This window comes from Cantharellus anzutake, assembly GCF_015039405.1.
Source record: "Cantharellus anzutake strain C23 chromosome Unknown EI90scaffold_1, whole genome shotgun sequence".
Classification (NCBI taxonomy): domain Eukaryota; kingdom Fungi; phylum Basidiomycota; class Agaricomycetes; order Cantharellales; family Hydnaceae; genus Cantharellus; species Cantharellus anzutake.
The window spans coordinates 3,018,035-3,036,582 of record NW_024066951.1 but is presented as its reverse complement, the minus strand read 5'-3'; the positions used below and the strand labels follow the sequence as shown (position 1 = coordinate 3,036,582).

Below are 18,548 nucleotides of genomic sequence, written 5' to 3'. Positions count from 1 at the left end.
GCTAGCCAGTGATGCCACTCGATACAGACTTGATACCCAATGTGCTTGCGTCATCAACAATTTGACCCATATGGCTTCAAGTGCTTCTTTACCTGAAGAAGAGTATTTTGCCGAGATTGCTGACCTCCGTGACGTACTTCCACCCGACTCACGATGGTTCTCTGCATACACGTCAGCCATGACTATGGGTCACGTAGTGTTGTTGCTCGCTCTACGTCACCAGCATTAACCCGGATTCAGGGGAAGCGCCTCTCGAGGGAATGAGAAGGCGTTTGCGGTTCGCGTTGGCCTATTTGTGAGCACATTTCAACCCACATTCGTCGCACTCACTCGCGGAAATAGTATGCTCTTGGAATACCCACCAACTTGCCCCACCTTGTCTGATAGCATTCTGAAGCCTGTCTCCTGGTTGCAGTCAATCGACCAGGACTGCATTCTTCCACAGAAGATTGCGCACGTTGGTCCGGGTGGAGTGGCATTATATTTAAGACTTTACGTCAATAAGACGGAAGCGGCGCCAATTTAGTGCAAAACGCAGTTCGACAGAAAGATAGCCCTTTCAGAACTACCAAAGCCACTCCAGGATGAACGTTTCCCAAGCGATCAAGGAGAATTACACCCCGGCTTTTCACAAGGAACAATTTGCTAGGTACCGTGTGGGTCCACATTAATAATGTTTGGGTTGGGTCACACCCCTCAGCGCTCGATTCAATCGAATATCCTCCCGAACGGCATAAGTGTTGGAAAGTCAGCTTGGAAACATATATGTATATAGAGTCATTTATACCAGGCAATTTACGTTCTTCCTTAGCAGTCTACCCTCACGTCGTCCGAATACCGTCCCAGCCATATGTAGGACAACTTGACTAGCACCAGGGATTCTGCTAGATGGGAACCGTCGCCCTGAGTAGTGACCTATAGATGAGTAATAACTAGCGAGGGTCGGCTGACGCCCACTTCTTCTCACTTTTGGGGCTGCTTTAATTTGCATAATCAGCATACTCTCATAATTTCCTTTTCTTGATTCTTCAATTCAACAGTGCGACTAAACAGCCCCGGGTTTCCACTTCAGCGTACTCGGAGATAGCCACCTTGGGAAAGACGTGTCGAAAGCTGCAGAAAGATAGCACTCGAGGATGCATGAGCTAGTAGCGAAGCATTACGCCACTGACGTTCTACCCGATGGGCGACTAAAAAAAACAGTGTGAAGCGCGATCGACAATGACAATCATAGCCTGTTTGACGAATCCGACGGTGATGTTTGACATTTGACTGGGACCACGAATCGTGTTCGAAGAGCTTTGGGCATCGCGGGACAGGGAAAGGGATACATAATTCAAGCACCGAGAAGCAAGATACATGAACGCAGAGACGAACTCCGCAATTGGGCTGGAGAATCACCGGGGTGAACCAGGCTACAATTGTTATGAGGGTTCCCCTCAAACTGGATGGCCGAGCTTGCAGCGCCTTCGGCGCTGCGCTGCAAGCTTGGCCATCCAGTTTGGGAGGAACCCTCTAACAAACCGTACTGCAATTTCAAATATATGCCATCTTCATTTGTATGCAAAGTGTTTAGTTCAGGCAATGATCTATTTGTTGCAGTAAATAAACTCCATACCCAATCCAAGAATCTGAGCCATACCCACAGATTGAAATGTGCATTCAGTGTCAGGGATTGCTTGTCAGTCCAAGTCAAGTATCACCCAAAAACCTAGTCATAGACAAAGCTGAGGTTCCAACCCTCAGCAACACATAGGGCTATATACATGAGAGATATGAATCAATTGGAAGAAAAAGGATCAACAGAACTAAATGATGAGGTAGGCAACAAACAGGGAGATACTCAGATCAAGGGGTGGAGTCAGATCAGGGAAAGGGGTGAGAGAGTTATGGGCTGATGCAGCTACATGCAGTGATATATGTAGTCATATGCTATGTCCCTGACATTCAGATTGGCCCACAAAGATACTGTACTGGCACGATCAACAACCTGTCACGTGTCACGTGAAGGTCTTGGATTGAATTGAAAATCAACAAAATTGAATTGATTTATGGCTCCAGTAACTCCTGGAGGCCATGGGAAGAGGTTGTTGGTCGTGCTAGTACAGTAGGCCAATATGGGTCTGATCTGCTAGGAGCCCTAGATGTCAGGTAGAGGGAGGGTGCATGGACACTCCTCCACATGTATGTGGGTTAAAGTCTTGGCAGGTGACTGATAAAAATGGAAGCAGGATTGCATATATACATGCTACCCAGGGAAATCGATGTTATTAAGTTGCCATCATAGTGTTACATGCTACCCAGGGAAATCAATGTTATCAGAGACAGCTAGCCATGTGTTCTGCACTTGCTCCCTGTCCTTACTCCACATTGGTCGCTGCAGGGGCTGTCCTGCTCTGCTCCATATGGCATTATTAAAGAGATACGTTCCCACCACACCACAGCCCCATACCCAACTTCCCAACCCCCTACCCGACCCAACCACCAACCCAAACCCCCAACCACCAACCCAACCCCCCAACCCAACCCATGGGCAATTACTTTCCAGGGATGCATACACACACACACACACACAGCACACAGCACACACCACACACCACACTGCACTCACACACCGCACTCACACACCACACTCACACACCACACACCACACTCAGCACTCAGCACTCAACACTCAACACTCACACTCACACCACACACCACACACCACACACCACACACCACACATCACACATCACACACCACACACCACACACCACACACCACACACCACACTCACACACCACACTCAGCACTCAGCACTCAGCACTCAGCACTCAGCACTCAGCACTCACACTCACACCACACACCACACACCACACACCACACACACACTCCACACACTCAGCACTTGCACACACACAGCCCTTACCCAAACAAATGCATGCCTTGCAAGCTCAGCCAACAAACCACTGTCTCAACCCATGGCAGTTACTCTCTGGGCATACTGTGCTGCTGGATGTGACTGCATGTACAATGCCTCGCAAGCTTGGCCAATAATGTATAGATGTCAGAGGAAGAGGACCCAATCAATCAATCATCATCTAAAAATACATATTCAGATACATCAACATCATATGGGTTTTCATGAAAATCAAGCTGTTCACGTCTAACATTATCTCGGAGCAACATTCCCCGAATCCCACCTTCTGGATTATTGACTTTTTGGAGACGGGTCAGGTCAAATGATGTTCTGAATGCAATTCCCTTGATTGACTTGACCCGTGAGATTGCAACATATGATAATCCAACTGCAAAGTCACTTGGTCCCAAATCAATCACTGCCCTTTCAAGTGTTAGACCTTGACTCTTGTGGATGGATATACCCCATGCAAGTGTAAGTGGAAATTGGGTACGGGAAAGTGAGTGTTTATCCCGAGTCTCCCAGCGTGTAGTGAAGGGGATAATGGGCACAACTGGGCAATCTGGATTGTTTTGAGATAGCCACTTTGCATCCACTGGGCCAGTGTATGTTGGGAAGCATACAAAAACAACCAGAGGGATGTCTTTAGTGGGATCAGCATCTGGTGCATATCCAATATGGTCCACTGTCCCACGAGCACCATTCACAAGACCTGCATTTATATCAATACCTTGTGGGGAAGACCATGTATTTATATGTCTCACCTTTATCTGTCCAAATATTTCGAGTGAGCATGACAGAAGCACCTTCGGCTAGCAAGATCTCACTGTCCAAACCTTCTGCCTCATCTTTTGATGCAGCTGCTGCTCCTGCCCCATGGTTTATTGCCTTGATACAAACAACAGGCTTATTCAATGAGGCTAATCGATGAAGGTTAAAGGTATCAACAAGCTCATTCTGTGGGAGAAGATGAATTTCTGTTGAGAAACCCTCTCTTTCATGCTGGGGGAGGTTAGTCCACATGCGTGGAACCAGAAGCTGGTTGAAATCTTCCAAAGTGACCTCATTGGTTCGAAGACGTTGAAGGAAATCACGGAAATGTGTCTGCTCTCTATCTGCACCCTCTTGGCGGAAGATTTGTTTTAGCGTTATTGACTCAGGGATAGAATGGTAGAGACGATTTCCAATGCGACTGAGGTCATGCTTCAGATTGGCTGTGGTAAATAAAGGGGCTTCACCAACTGGTGGAAGTTGACAAAAGTCTCCAAAGAGGAGCAGGGACATGCCAGCCAGTTGGTTATCTGCTGCTTCAGGAAAGATATCTTTGAGGCGACTGACAATCTTTCCAGCAGTTCTACATCCAACCATTGACTTTTCATCAAGAATGATCAACTTGATGTCCTTCCACCTGTCTTGGAGGCGTGCTTTCCCAGAATTTGTCAACCCTACCCACTTCTTGGCACCAATTCCCAAAGCATAATGGATTGTCCAACCCCTGATCCCAAATGCTGCCACCCCAGTCGGTGCAAGACGCACAACAGGGGATCCTGGAATGCCATATTCAGTAGCTATTTCATTAAGGGATGTGCAAATGGCCCCAATGAGGAAGGATTTTCCAGTCCCAGCACTGCCATCAATGTTAATGTGGAGAGGGTCAGGCTTAGGGTTTATACGGTCCCGAAGGTGCATAAATAGTGCCTTGAAGTATGCCATAACCCGAATGAAGACAATTCTCTGGTTGCCTTTCAGTTTCTGGTATTCAACAGGGGCAAATTCCAATTCTGAACTGCCTCCTTCAATGGCTTTGGCCTCCTTCAGGAAGTTTTCTGCATCCCTCAGTATGTCAATGGGTAGTGAAGATTGGCACCAGTTGTGCTGACGATCCACAGGTCTGCTCCCCAATGCCTCAATTGTAATACCTGGCTGTCGATGGGGCCCAAGTAATGCTTCAAGCTGCCAACCCTCCATTGGGTTAAAACCCTCCTCCTGAGTGAGCTCCTCTAATTCATCTTCATCATCCTGGCCATCCTGATCCTCAGTCCTACTCTGCTCCAAAGAAGGTAGTCCATCATTTAGAAGTTCATGATGGTCTTCAGACCATTCAGACCACTTCTCCACCCAGCAATCCTCATCCTCCAGCCAAGCATCACCTAATTTCCATAGACAATGAAGAAGCAACTTTGCAAAACAAAAGAAGGGATATGTTTCTTCATTTTCAGGGTGTGGGTGTGGGATGGGATACATGATGGTTACCCGTTCCTTTGCAGCATTTGCACGCTGTGGATTCGCACCACGCTCTTTATAGCTTTGATAATCATATCTCCGCAGAAATGCTAAATAGGACAGATTGCCAAGATTATGAGGCCGCAAGCTGTATTTCTCCCTGAGTGTCTTGAACTCTCGTGTTGCATTCTCAAAGTCAAGTGGGAGTGAAGGCCTTGGGAAAAGTGGGACAGATATGTAGGAGCGTGTGGAATGGTGCATCTTCAGGCCATGGAGAAGGTGGCAGACCTCTTGTGCGGAAAAGTCTCGCTCAGTGATGAGGGTCTGAAGTAGCTTCAGATATACCCCTTGCACCCGGTCTGAAGCATTGGACCTGTCAAGGATGGCTTGTAAGACTTCATCATATGTTCGAGATTTGGATTCAGCCTTTGTGACATATTTTGCAGCATATGCCAGAACAGCACTGAAGCTTGTCACGGGACGGAAGTCAATGTTTCCACGCCATCCCAGGATGACAGTATCATTGTAGGAGTTCAGGATTGGGTCATTCCTCCTTGTACAAAGATCAATGATCCCTTTCTCATCCTTGACAATTTTAGTGAGCTCATCAAGGTCCTTTGGGAAGCCAAATCGGCACTGCACTTCCTTTGTGTGTTTGTTTCGTCGCGAACAATATGAGGAAGGGCATTTGGAATGACGCTGAACACGGTTAAGGAGTTCTGCAAGTTCCTTCTGGGTGTCTTCTAGTAAAGTATAGGATAGTTGCGTGTTGATGGGAAAAGGCATGCATATCAGGATTCCAGGTTGACACAATTGGATCCCAGAAAGAAATGAAGTTCTGGATTGACTCCTGATCATCGAGGTCCAAATCATCCACAGGTGGTGCATCCCTCAACCAGATGAAGCCATGGACATGGCTACTCCCCCTAAACTGCCACTCATAACTAAGCATTTGATACAAATCAGACAACAGTACCAAGTAAACTGTGCATTGACTTACCGCCACCACATATCAACAATTTGGAACTTTTTTTTGAGGACTAAATCAACAAACAATTCCCATCTCTTCACAAAGTAGTATGCAGCAATGGCAGGATTGTCATTTAAGTCTTCTCGCCTTTTCCGATAGGCTGCCTGCTCCCCAACATCCTGTGATTCTGCCCACTGTGGCATGTGCTGGTGGAGGTCTGGCCATTGGAGGTCTGCAGCTGATGCAGTTATGAATGCATGAGGTGAACGGAGCTGATACATCATGGCGGTGAGTTCACTCTGACGTGCCATCCAAAATGGTTTAGTTCCCGCAAGTTTCACTCCTGATCTGGAGACACGCTTTGCTAGTTCCCTCAGCTGGTCAGGCCCAGCATCTGCCACCATTTCCCTTATCTGCTCAACTGTCCACTGTCGTTCATCTGGGTGAGTGGTAAGATACCATGAAGAGTCTTTTTTGGCCTGAGTGTGCATTATTGTGTTCAATGCCCAATAGCGAAAGCGAGGGTGTTTTGCAAAGCGACCATCCTCATATCGCATGAGGTGTGAAGCCCATTCAGAGAATGAGACTGGTTTTTGACGGGGACTGCAAAAGTCTGCCTGGCCAGAAGGGAAGAGGCTAGGGAAAGCCCTTGAGGCAATAGGATTGTCATGCCATTCACTGATTGGCTGGGACTCAATGTGTGGCATGAGAATAGGCCCTTGTCCTGCCTGTGCTGCCATGCGCAAGTTTTGGAGCTCAGAGACTCGCTCCTCATTCACATTTGGAACAAATCCTGATGTGAAAAGTGCCCTCCCCCCTCTGCTCCATCAGTCTCATCTCCATTTGATGGCCCCAGGATATCATCTCCTTCATCACCTGCTTCACTGATCCTAATGGACTGTAGGCGGTGCTGGACACTACCACTCTCTGGAAGTTGGGACAGATTCTCCTGGCTAATAATGACATGTTGATATGCTGGGTGATGCTCAACAAGCCATTCTAACCACAGCTGAACAACATGGCGCCAAACATAGTAGAGATGCTGGACATCATGACCAAGGACATGATCTGGACCCTCCCGTTGGATCTGGATGACTTCACACTCCTCAGGAAGGATGGGGAGCAACTGGCGAACTTCAGAAGTATCACGGACAAAGTTGCAAATGTGTCCAGAATACTTCATCTGTCCACCATACACAGTGTGGGCTTGCATGACAACATGAATTGGGGCAAGCAGCATCTCCTCGATCTGTGTGAGCTCCAAAGAAGGATCGTCCACAATGAACTGTGGCTTGCAGCCTGGGTCCATGGAATTTGCTGCTGTATACTTGATCGCATCCTTTCTGCACTTCGCACAATGTCCATCCTTGACTTTCAAGTCAAACCATGTCTCATGGCAAGCATCACAGTGTTCCATTTGAACCTTCATCAGCTCTTCTCGAAACTTTTTTAACAGAGCACGATCATTGGCGGATACTGCAGATGCAAATCCTCTCATCAAATCTTCATCATTGAGCCCTTGATCCCACTGTGAATCTGATAGGTCTGGAGGTGAGGATGAAGGCAGAGGAGATAATGGCCTAGAGGGTGCAGGAGAAGGTTGTTCCTGTGATGAAATGGGAGATGAGGGGGGAGGTGAAGATTGATCCACCATTTGCTCCTGGGCTGCTTTTTGGCGAGCCTCCTTGTACCTGCGATCAGTGTCAATACATCTCCGACACCTGTTCCTATCTCCATCAAATGCAGAGACAGGTGCATTATGGCCACGATTGCATCTTTGCATTGGCTCTGGAGAATTATGAACTTGAACGGAATCTTGAGATGATTCATGATGATGACTTTGAGGCACAGATGAAGGCCCAGGAAGGGAGAAAGGCTCAAGAGGCCCAGAGGGTGAATACATGCCAACATCAGCTCCACCTTGAGCTGGAGACCCAATACGAGTCCTCTGGTGCTGTCTATGTGTCTCTTCAGGAGTATGTGAGAGACGGTCAGAGTGAAGTCGAGGACCAGCAGAGCTTGGTGGAGTGATTTCTGTGTAGAAAGTTATTCTGTGTATTCTACTGAGAACTGAATACAACATACGTAGTGTATTCCTAGGAATTTCAGGGGTTTCAGACCCAACCTGAGATTGGACATCCAGTTGTTGAAGGTCAAGGGCAAGCTGTGTCCCAATAGATGGATTTCGATTATGTTGGGATCTCTGTTGAGATGTCCCAGAAGAGTTGGGTGGTTGGGAGGGCCCAGCAACAGTTGATTGAGAATGGATTTGAGTGAGTGGTGTATGTAGCGATCCTTGGCTAGCTGCACGATTCAGCTTCTTCCTCTCATTTCTTCTCCTCATCTTCTCTGCACGGAGGATCTCATCCTCAGTTGGCATCTAAAAATTTATTTAAATTAACTCCATAAGATGTTAATTATAAATATTCTTGCACCCACAGCTTCAATGTGCACACAGTATAAACAGAAAAGGCCTCTGCAAAGGCAATATGCCCTATTACAGGCAAATTGAATAAATTTCCTATTGTGAAGCAGGGAACAGGCTCGCTGCACAAGTTGCAGTAAGGAGCAAGGCTGACGTATTTTCCAAAAGGAAAAAAGGGGCCAGGAATCCCTACAACTTGTAGGCTATGAGAGGTGCTGGTCTTAAACTGCTGAACTGATCCCAGTCTGTGCGGGCTAACACAGGGGCTGGGGGACAGGGGTCGCACTTCAGTAGACCTTTGAACCCTATGGATCTGCTCCAAATAGTACTACTTATACAAAATCCTAAGCCCAGGGCACTTAAGGCTTTGCAGAAAGGGCCTGAGAGCCAGTAGCAAGGAGTTGCAGAGAGGGAGAGAGAGGGCTGCAGCTTGCGCGCGTGTATGTAGCACAGCCACAATATCACGGGTGAGCCATCCCTCTTATGTTGATAAGGTTAAAAGGCTACATAGAGCCTAAGTTTCCCTCAAAGTTAATAAATATATAGTTTAAATGATTGTTATGATTATTATGTATTTATTAACATACAACACTGCAAGTGTTGCCGCAATATTTTGTGGCACACACATTGCACGGATGAGATATACATTTGGATCCGATGTTGCACAGATCCCACGGGGTGGCCATTTCTCACGGGGTGGCCATGGGGGGGTGGGATTACACTTTCACACGGTATATTCCCACGAAAAAAAAACTAACCCCTCTGTAAACAACGCCTCGCAAGCTCGGCCAATGAGTGGGTGCATCAGCAATCCTACCCGCGTTATCGTTTGATTCGATGGAGATTCCATGCAAGCATTCGAGGTTGCTACAAGGTGGCCCAACCACCGCCATGAAACTCTGGTGCCTCCTCATGGATCACGAAAACAGGCCTATTGGAGCGCCCTTCGAGGTCGGAGTATCTGCCAATACCAATGTTGCTAGCTTGAAGAAGAATAGTCAAGGATAAGGCGCCATCCACCCTTGCCAAGATTGCTGCAGCGGAACTCGAAGTGTGGAAATGCACGGATTCGACAAATAATTTCCTTGATGCGGGTCCTGAAGAGCGCAGGGAGCAAGTCAGAGAGGCGTTTTCCGACACGAGGATCAAAAACCTCAGCGTGAGGCAGGAGCAAGTCTGACCATTTCAGGTGGAGAGGCATTGCTCGTGCATTTGCCCGGTGTTTCGTGACTTTTCTCAAGAAAGCAGTGATCCACGAGGCTACGGGACTGGGAAGCTGTCACAGGCGGTCGGAAGACGATGGTGAGGATTCGATACATTCGTTTCTCTATTTTTCAATAACGATAATTTTCCGCTCAAGGGCGAGATGTTGCACTTGCTCGCGCGACGGATATGAACAGAGGGGTCTTCCCATTGGTCTTTTCCACCCTGTTTTCATGAGGCCTTTGTCTGCAGACGCAAAGACATACTCTTTAGTCAGAAGCCCTTTTCATGGCATCTGCTTGACTTTACGACAAGGAAGAGGGACGAATTGCTGCGATCGACGAGTATTTGTTCCCCTTCTTGGCAACACATCTACGTCCGTCGACGTACCCGGGGTCAAGCCTGATGGAGTTTTTGTTCATGTAGCAATGCGGGAAGTAAAAAAAAATGGAATTGGAACAGGTAGCACAGACCCTTACAGTCTCATTTATCGCAAATATTGGGCAGGAGTATTTGCATGCAAATTTACTGACAAGTGTTGAGAAAATGCTAAGCGGCGAGTCTGACCCATTTGGATCCGTGCGTTTTCCCACGGTGCCTTCCCACCAAAACAATCAGGTGAACTCTGCGGGTCTGTCTTGCCGCGGCCCCATTGATGGTGGCTTTCCCTACTCTATACACCGTGCGTACAAGGGGGAACTCTGGAAACGAAGGCCTCACAGAGCTCGGCCAACCACCTGACCTCCTACGTGCTTTTTGTATTTGTGCCAAGGTCCGACCCACAAAGCAGGCGGATACTGTTACCTCCCGAAGCTCTCTTGGGTCATTATGGAGGAGGACATCGACTAGTGAGTCCACGTCTTACTCATTCAGCGATCTATGCTTGAGCGACACGACAAAGCGAGGAAATCCGCCGAAGAAATATGAAGCACTCTTGGCGTCCTTGGACCTGAAAGATGCTTCCTATTCCCTTGGGATGTTGCCCGTTAAGTCTGCAAAAATAAAAACTTCAGGGAAGACCGAACGGGCCCATCCAGTCCGGCCTCGGAAGGCGGAGAAAGTGAAAAAGGAGAACACATATGCTCCCCGAAGGCAGTCCTCCAGACTTGCCCATCTGCACGCAAGCCTGGATGATACTCCCATACAAAGGCTGGTCAGTGTCGTCGTACGCTCGCAACTTACTCGAATGACCGCGTCAAGCGCGTGTCTGGCGTACCATTTCTCGACGTCGCTTCTCTTTGTTGTAGGCAGAGCTGGAAACAAAGAGGAAACGCGAAGAAGAGGAGAGACTTGCAGTGCTAGGGCTTAAACGCGTAGCGTAGCGTCCGCGCCATGGAAATCTGTCTCTGGACGATCTTGTCGGCGACGAGGACGACACAAAGGAATCAATCTCACCATTAGGGGATACACTCGAAGCTGCCTGCAAGGACGTATATTCTGTCGAGACACGGCTACAGAACTCTCGCAAGATTGCAGAGAAGTCTCAGCTACGGGGTAGCGATCCTGATATCAATGATCTTAGGGAAAGACTTAGCCGCATGGTCATGCGATCGCGAGCCAAGGTTACGAGGGAGAGGGTTTATTCCATGGCTTACCACCCGGAGAGAACGAAAAATCTCATTTTTGTTTGGGATAAGCATGGCCAGCTTGGTATTTGGGATGCGCTGGCGCCATCGGAAGAGAACGAAGCGAACGAGGATGAAGATGATGATATTGGCGCTTACAGCCTCATTGGCTAAGATCCCCAAAGAGCTCAATATCTTGCATCAAATTCAGCCCGACCAGTGCTCATAGTGTGAGTTGAAGGCGGTGCGGATGGAAATCGCTCGGCTTAATCAGTTACACAGGGTTTTACGACATCCTATGGTTCCACGCTGGGTGTGACCTCCTTTACATCTGGGCAATCTACTGAGCTTTTTTCTCTTGCCTCGACCCCGACACTCCTCCGGGAAGGCAGCCGATTACGGAGACAAGTGAACGCTAAATTGAAGATTGGTTTCAGCATCAATCCTGCTGCTGGAAGGAGTCATCTTTTGTGCACCTCCCTGAAGTAAGCGTCAGCAATGCTACTAGTGCTTTGAACTTAACCTGCTCCTCCAATGGCAGAATATGGGACGTTCGAAAGCTTATGTTAATTGAAACTGGAGCACTTGTTGAGGGTGATGATGACGGCTCCAGCTCGCCTGAAGTGAAACCGCCTCCTGTCCTAGAAGCAGATCACGAGGCTGTCACGGATATTCTTTCATCAAAACTTGGTCGGGGCTGTATCCTCGGGCAATTTGAGCATAAATACAGTGTCAGCTCAGCTTTTTGGGGACCTCGAGGGGGGAAAATAGTGACAACGATAATTTGAGAAGTCAGTTTCGTTCATATCCGGAGCCCCCACTTCTCACTGACCTGCGCGGAATAAGTTTGGAATCTGGATGCTTGCCTCTCATCGGGGGGGAAATTAAAGTTTCCCCAACTAATATAAAAAGCTAAAAAAGCTCATAACTGTCAGACTGGACGTTTGTTGACGGTGCCGAAGGTTCAGTGGAGTCAGAATCTCAATGAACCATCCCACTTCACTGTTAGTTCATACAATATCCACGGAACGACTGAAGTCGAACTTTTTATCGATGGATCATTCATTAGATATCATTGCGTTCAACGGAGAGGAGATTGTGAAGCTCGCCAATCGCTCAAAGTAATGACGTGGTCTCCGAGTGTGTGGTACTCTAACCAAGTGTAATTTCTTTGAGTGACCGCTGTACAGGCCGTATCCCTGCATCGCCGAGCGAGTGGTCAATGGAAACGCGAGTGGTCGGTGCATTTTGTGGGGTCCGCCCGAAGATTAGCAATTGCGAGTTCCCTCTTCTTGAGGCAAATCTGGTCGTTCATCTACCTGCTGAACTGTATGGATTGTCGTGTTGGATTATTGGGTCGAATCGACAAATTTGGATATGTCACAACATCTTTGGCGACTGGTAGGAGCAGGCTGGCGCTACAAATGTCCGTTTGTCTTACACCTTGGGCATGTGTCAGAGTGCGATGGGGCAGCGTTCAGTGAAGTGAAAATGTGTTCTTATAGTTTTGGGGCATAAGTTCGCTCACTCAAAAAACAAGCGAGGTATGTGATGTAAATTGTAAGGACGTGGTGTTATCAGTGGTCCGACGAGCGTCTGAGCACGATATCACTGTTCGTTAGATATCGTGCTGCAGGTCGTCCGTTGTGCTTGACAAGTGGCTTCGCGGCACTGACGGCGCTGCAAGACAAAGGTGAAACTAAAAGGGCAAACAACGTGATGTTTTAGAGCTTTGGCAACCTAGAATTGTGTGGCCCGGTTGCACGTAGAGGCTGGGATCCTGCCTACGGTTGCACCACATCGGCAATATGGCGCTTAGTGGTCTGCTGGCCCTTTTGCCTCGCGACGACGGGTTGCCACATCAACAGCACTGGGATACTGGCTCTCGTGCAGTGGACTCTAGAATTCGCCGCTGATAGTACTGGATCAGAGGTCCGTATGTATGGTCGACCAAATAGTCAATGCGTATATCATAATCAGACGGATGCTTCGTGGCTCTAGCTTCTGGGTATTTAGGGGCTCACGTGCGTTGCGCGCCCGAAGCTCTCTTGCTCCTCCGTCCACTCGTCCACTATCGACCATGTCGTTGCGGCAAAAGACTGAAGCTCTCAGGCAAAAGATCGATAATCTCCTTGTGGCGGGAGTTGATGTGGCGGTTCCAATTCTCAGGGTCGTCAATGCTACCGTTGATTGGTGTCCCCCTCTAAAGATGGCGACTGGCGGTGCACTCTCCATCATCGACGAGGTTAAAGTTGGTAATGATTCAAGCTTGATTATGAATGAAAGCTCACGCTAGTTTGCGCCACGCAGAAGTTCAAGGGGAACAAGAAACAATGGGCTGATTTTGGTGAATACGTGGCTAGCACTATGGCCAGGGTAGTTTCAGCCATAAAGTCTTATGATGTGTCAACGAAAGAGGCAACGTCATGGGTGGAGGGTGTCACAGAGCTCGCGAAGTACGTTGTATTGGTTTTTGGTGGTTTCCGATATCATACTTACGTCCAGTACCAGCGCACTACAGGAGATCCAGTCCGAGATCGAACTAAGACTTAAAAAAGTAGAGGAACGGTCAGCTGTAAGAAATGCCTGGTCCCACTATCGAGACCCTGGAAGAATTGAGGACCTAAAGAGAGGTTTTGACAAAGCGTTGGCATCGTTTCAGGTAGCTTTCCTCGTGGCATTGTTCCATAATCATTCTAATTTTCCGCCGGCGCAGCTTAGGACGAATTTAACAATTGGTGTCAAATTATCGACCATAGAGGACAGCTTAGGCCGTCTGGAGTGTGACCCAATCCTCGATAATCTCCGATACCCTCAAATCGCCCACCATGATTCAACAGAGGCATGCCTAGAAGGCACCAGGGTCGATCTTACGGAGCGTATTATGAACTGGTGTCGTAACACCGGGGATAACGAGAACCGGCTGATGCTACTGACCTCTGTGGCCGGCGCTGGCAAGACTTCGATTGTGCACACGATTGCAGATAGATGTGACAAGGAGATTATTCTGTTGCTGTGCTTTTTCTTCACAGTTGGGGAACAGCCACGGCCGGACCGTTTATTCAGCGGCATTGCTCAAGCTCTAGCAAAGCGTGATGCAGATTACCGTGCCTTCATTATCTCTGCCCTTCGGAAAGACCCCACCCTATCAACAGCCTCATTCACGATGCAGTTCAAGGAATTGGTGGCTTCACCTCTCCTTCATAAGCCTCCGCCTCCCAGCCATCCTATGGTGGTCATTATCGATGCTTTAGACGAATGTGACGAAGAAGCGTATCATCCCCTTGCTAAGATTCTCTGCGAGGAAGTACCCAAGTTACCGTCTTCCATAAAGTTTTTCGTTACTTCGAGACATGTTGATCTTGTTAATCGCTCCCTCTCACGCCATTTTCCTGTCGATCACCTCACCATTGATCTCCTGGATGACACAAATATGGACGACTGTGCTGTGTACATCTGTTTCCAGCTACAAGAGCTTAAGAATTGGCATCCCGATTTAGTGCATAAACTGGAGGACGAGGATAGTGCGGTAAAGGAGATCTTGGATCGAGCAGGCGGCTTGTTTATTTGGATCAGCACCATCTTTCGTTACATGAAGAATCCTAGGAAGAATCCTATGAGAACACTAGAGAGCCTGCTCAACACCGGGACCAATCGATCAAAGGTGCCCACTGAGAAGATGATGGATGACCTGTATACGAGGATTTTGAAGAAGTTTGATTGGGAGGATGAAGATTTTGTGCATGACTACCCGATTGTGATGGGAGCGATTTTCGTTGCTCAGCAGCCTCTGTCCGTCATGGCTTGGGATGCAATTTTGTCGCCTTTCCTCAATTCTTCTGTTCGATATGCGCTGGCTGAACTTGCTCCTCTGCTCTCAGGGGTTGAGGATTCCCACATTCCGGTTCGCATCATACACCAATCTTTCCGCGATTTTATTGTTGATCGGATCGATCCCCGAACAATCAGCCCTCGTTACACTCACATAGCTGTTGGGGTGGAGAATGCCAAGGTTGCCCTGCGGTGTACCGAGATATTGAACAAGGATCTTTGCTCTGTGAAGGGCTTAGGTCAGATTGGAAACTTGTCCGAAAAAGATGAAATGCCGCGCATCCCTCCAAAGGAGCTTTCCGAGCACTTTCGTTATGCATGTCGCCACATCATCCATCACCTCAGTGGAGTTCGGGGACGGTCTGAGGAGCTTGCTGGGCCAGTTAGTATGTTTCTGAGTCAGGAAGCAACTCGGTGGGTGGAAGTCTGTGTGAGAATGGAAAACTACATCAGTATCTCGTTACTCCCTGAGTGGGCTAAGGTATGGGTTATGGAATGGGTTAAAGAAACTAGCTCATGGTCTTCCAGTTGGCTGTTGACTGCAGGGCTGTTAGTGCACTGGCTCATGTGGTTACCGAGCTTTCGTGGAACCTGGGATTTTTTTCGAGATTCCAGGAGGCATATGAGGCAGCGAATGATTCTGTTGTACTCTGCCGTTACCTTTTTTCTGTGGACTCAAGTTCCTACACCCCGCATTTAGCTAAGTCACTCAATAGTCTGTATGTTGCTCTTTCCAATCTCGGACAGCACTCGGAGGCACTCCCATTCATCGAAGAAAGTGTCAAACTCCGTCACCAGCTAGTTGCCATTAACCCAGGATCATACACCCCGGATTTGGCCATCTCACTCAACAATCTATGTAATGCTCTTTCCAATCTCGGACAACACTTGGAAGGGCTTCCATTCATTGAAGAAAGTGTCAAACTCTACCGTCAGCTAGTTGCTGTTAACCCAGGATCATACACCCCGGATTTGGCCATGTCACTCAACAATCTATATATTGCTCTTTCTGATCTCGGACGGCACTCAGAGGCACTCCCATTCATTGAAGAAAGTGTCAAACTCCGGCGCCAGCTAGTTGCTGTTAACCCAGGATCATACACCCCAGATTTGGCCATCTCACTCAACAATCTACGTATTGCTCTTTCCTATCTTGGACGGCACTCAGAGGGGCTCCCATTCATTGAAGAAAGTGTCAAACTCCGGCGCCAGCTAGTTGCTGTCAACCCAGCATCATACACCCCAGATTTGGCCATGTCACTCAACAATCTACGTAATGCTCTTTCCTATCTCGGACAGCACTCGGAGGGGCTCCCATTCATCGAAGAAAGTGTCAAACTCTATCGCCAGCTAGTTGCCATTAACCCAGGATCATACACCCCGCATTTGGCCATGTCACTCAACAATCTTTATAATGCTCTTTCAGATCTTGGACGGCACTCAGAGGCACTCCCATTCATCAAAGAAAGTGTCAAACTCTGTCGACAGCTAGTTGCCATTAACCCAGGAGCATACACCCCAGATTTGGCCATGTCACTCAACAATCTATACAATGCTCTTTCAGATCTCGGACAGCACTCGGAGGGGCTCCCATTCATTGAAGAAAGTGTCAAGCTCCGGCACCAGCTAGTTGCCATTAACCCAGGAGCATTCACCCCAAAATTGGCCAACTCACTCAAGAATCTACGCAATGCTCTTACCAATCTTGGACGTCATTCCGAGGCACAAATGGTTCACATTTGAGCATGTTCTCATTGCATTATCCACATTGCTGCTTGCACATGATGGGAAAGCTCAAATTGGATATTTGACTGGAGAACACCAATAAATCCAACCTCAATTTCTTTGATTGCAAACTATTGATAGAATATTAATTCACTGGTTGCTACTCACAGACACATTATGATTGGATAGTTACAATTCTATTGTCAAGAATACTCATGTCTTCCTCTAACCTCCCATTGTTTATTGCTGGTGTACTGGCAGACTCCTTCCCAGTCACTCACTGTCAGGGACAGCTCTGAAAGCAGCGAAGTCCCGGTGTGCGGGACTTGATGGGATGAGTAGCAGCTATGTGTAGCAGTGGTCCCATCATGGGGTGAGCATCCCTGACCACTTAGTCTGAAGTGGGAATGTGAGAAGAAGGCTACTTCTTCAGTTCCCACTCCAGCTGTTATTATATACATGCAGGGTTGGTCATGTGGGGTGTGCCACATCACCCTCACACACAGCTGTGGCTCTCTGGATGTTTCCATGGGAGATCCCAAGAGGGTCCACTGTAGGTGCAAGGTGAGTGTGGTGGCGGTGGCAATGTAGGGATGGTAGGTACAGGAGGGGCATGTGGCATGTGTGCCAGTGGTACATTGAACAGAGGGAAAGGTGGTTCCATGTAGGAGAAAGAAAGAAAGAGGGAAAGAAAGAAAGAGGGAAAGAAAGAAAGAGGGAAAGAAAGAAAGAGGGAAAGAGAGAAGGAAGGAAGGAAAGAAAGAAAGGAAGGAAGGTGCGGTGCTGTTATAAGAGCACCCAATTGTCTGGAAGCAGAGAAGGGACTCAGGAAGGAGGGACCTTGGCCTCAGCGACTCAGGTGGAGTGCTGTGCTGTTGCTTTGTTGTCTAAGGTGGTCTGTCATATCCATCCCCGGCCATCGACTTCCGATCCCTCCGATCCCTCCGGTCTACTTCTGCTCCTTCTTCACTAACCTCGGAGCTCCTGTATTCCGCAATCCCCTTGGTACCCCTTGATGGTCACCACCCCCTCCTTTCAATTTATTACCTATGCCTCCCTAAGTACGGAGCCCCGAAGGCTTCTGGACAGCTCCAACGTCCGCTAGTGCACTCCCACCTCCACTGGACAATACACTTGCTTGCCCTGCAAAGCCCACCTTTGGGCCTATCCCTCCTTTCTGTTTCTGGGTTATTGCCTGCCTTTCCGTTAACCCTGTAACCCGACTCGTCGGTAATATTCAATCGGCTAATGTCTAACCCTGTTAGCTCCGCTCTGCTTGGCTCCACCATTTGCAGACCCGCCCTCGCTGTAACTATCTATACTCAACTTGTACATAGGTTACACTCCAGTAATAAAATCGACTAGAGTTTACCCTCTTCAGTTCTGGTTGCCAGCTTAGTAAGTTAGGGCATGGACGTGTTACTTGGCACAGCGCTCCTGGCACAAGTCGCTGAGGCCGAAGCCCTCCGCCATGGAGACACTCCTTCGTCTTGACCAGGTCTCTGACAGTATTTTATTACTCCCTGACTAGTACATGTCTTGTATGGCACCAAAAGCCCCTCGCACTCGTTCGCAACTATGCACATTAGTTCCCAACTCTGCCTCACCATCCCCAGAACCCTCACAGCCTGGTCCTAGTCGATTGGCGAGAAACCCAGTTGAGTTTCGAAGCTTTTCTAATCTTGAAACCCCTCTTCCATCGAC

The 18,548-nt window shown here is 48.2% G+C and overlaps 4 protein-coding genes across 4 annotated transcripts; all 4 read left to right on the top strand.

Moving 5' to 3' along the window:
- Positions 1–9,329: 9,329 nt before the first annotated feature.
- Positions 9,330–10,273, top strand: EI90DRAFT_3029137 (uncharacterized protein). Its single transcript, XM_039058101.1, has 2 exons — positions 9,330–9,617; positions 9,702–10,273. The coding sequence occupies exons 1-2, from the start codon at positions 9,609–9,611 to the stop codon at positions 10,263–10,265; spliced, it is 573 nt and encodes a 190-aa protein (XP_038924186.1). The 5' UTR covers positions 9,330–9,608; the 3' UTR covers positions 10,266–10,273.
- A 109-nt stretch (positions 10,274–10,382) lies between these two features.
- EI90DRAFT_3029135 (uncharacterized protein) lies at positions 10,383–11,293 on the top strand. The gene is given in 6 exon segments (XM_039058100.1): positions 10,383–10,571; positions 10,647–10,708; positions 10,742–10,759; positions 10,793–10,943; positions 11,007–11,188; positions 11,205–11,293. The coding sequence occupies 3 exon segments, from the start codon at positions 10,680–10,682 to the stop codon at positions 10,911–10,913; spliced, it is 168 nt and encodes a 55-aa protein (XP_038924185.1). The 5' UTR covers positions 10,383–10,571; positions 10,647–10,679; the 3' UTR covers positions 10,914–10,943; positions 11,007–11,188; positions 11,205–11,293.
- Positions 11,294–11,786: 493 nt separating this feature from the next.
- Positions 11,787–12,272, top strand: EI90DRAFT_66325 (uncharacterized protein). The gene is made up of 2 exons (XM_039067925.1): positions 11,787–12,079; positions 12,135–12,272. The coding sequence occupies exon 1, from the start codon at positions 11,852–11,854 to the stop codon at positions 12,074–12,076; it is 225 nt and encodes a 74-aa protein (XP_038924184.1). The 5' UTR covers positions 11,787–11,851; the 3' UTR covers positions 12,077–12,079; positions 12,135–12,272.
- A 1,009-nt stretch (positions 12,273–13,281) lies between these two features.
- Positions 13,282–17,078, top strand: EI90DRAFT_3284695 (uncharacterized protein). The gene is made up of 5 exons (XM_039066937.1): positions 13,282–13,539; positions 13,599–13,744; positions 13,800–13,950; positions 14,005–15,600; positions 15,648–17,078. The coding sequence occupies exons 1-5, from the start codon at positions 13,369–13,371 to the stop codon at positions 16,860–16,862; spliced, it is 3,279 nt and encodes a 1,092-aa protein (XP_038924183.1). The 5' UTR covers positions 13,282–13,368; the 3' UTR covers positions 16,863–17,078.
- The last annotated feature ends 1,470 nt before the right edge of the window (positions 17,079–18,548 follow it).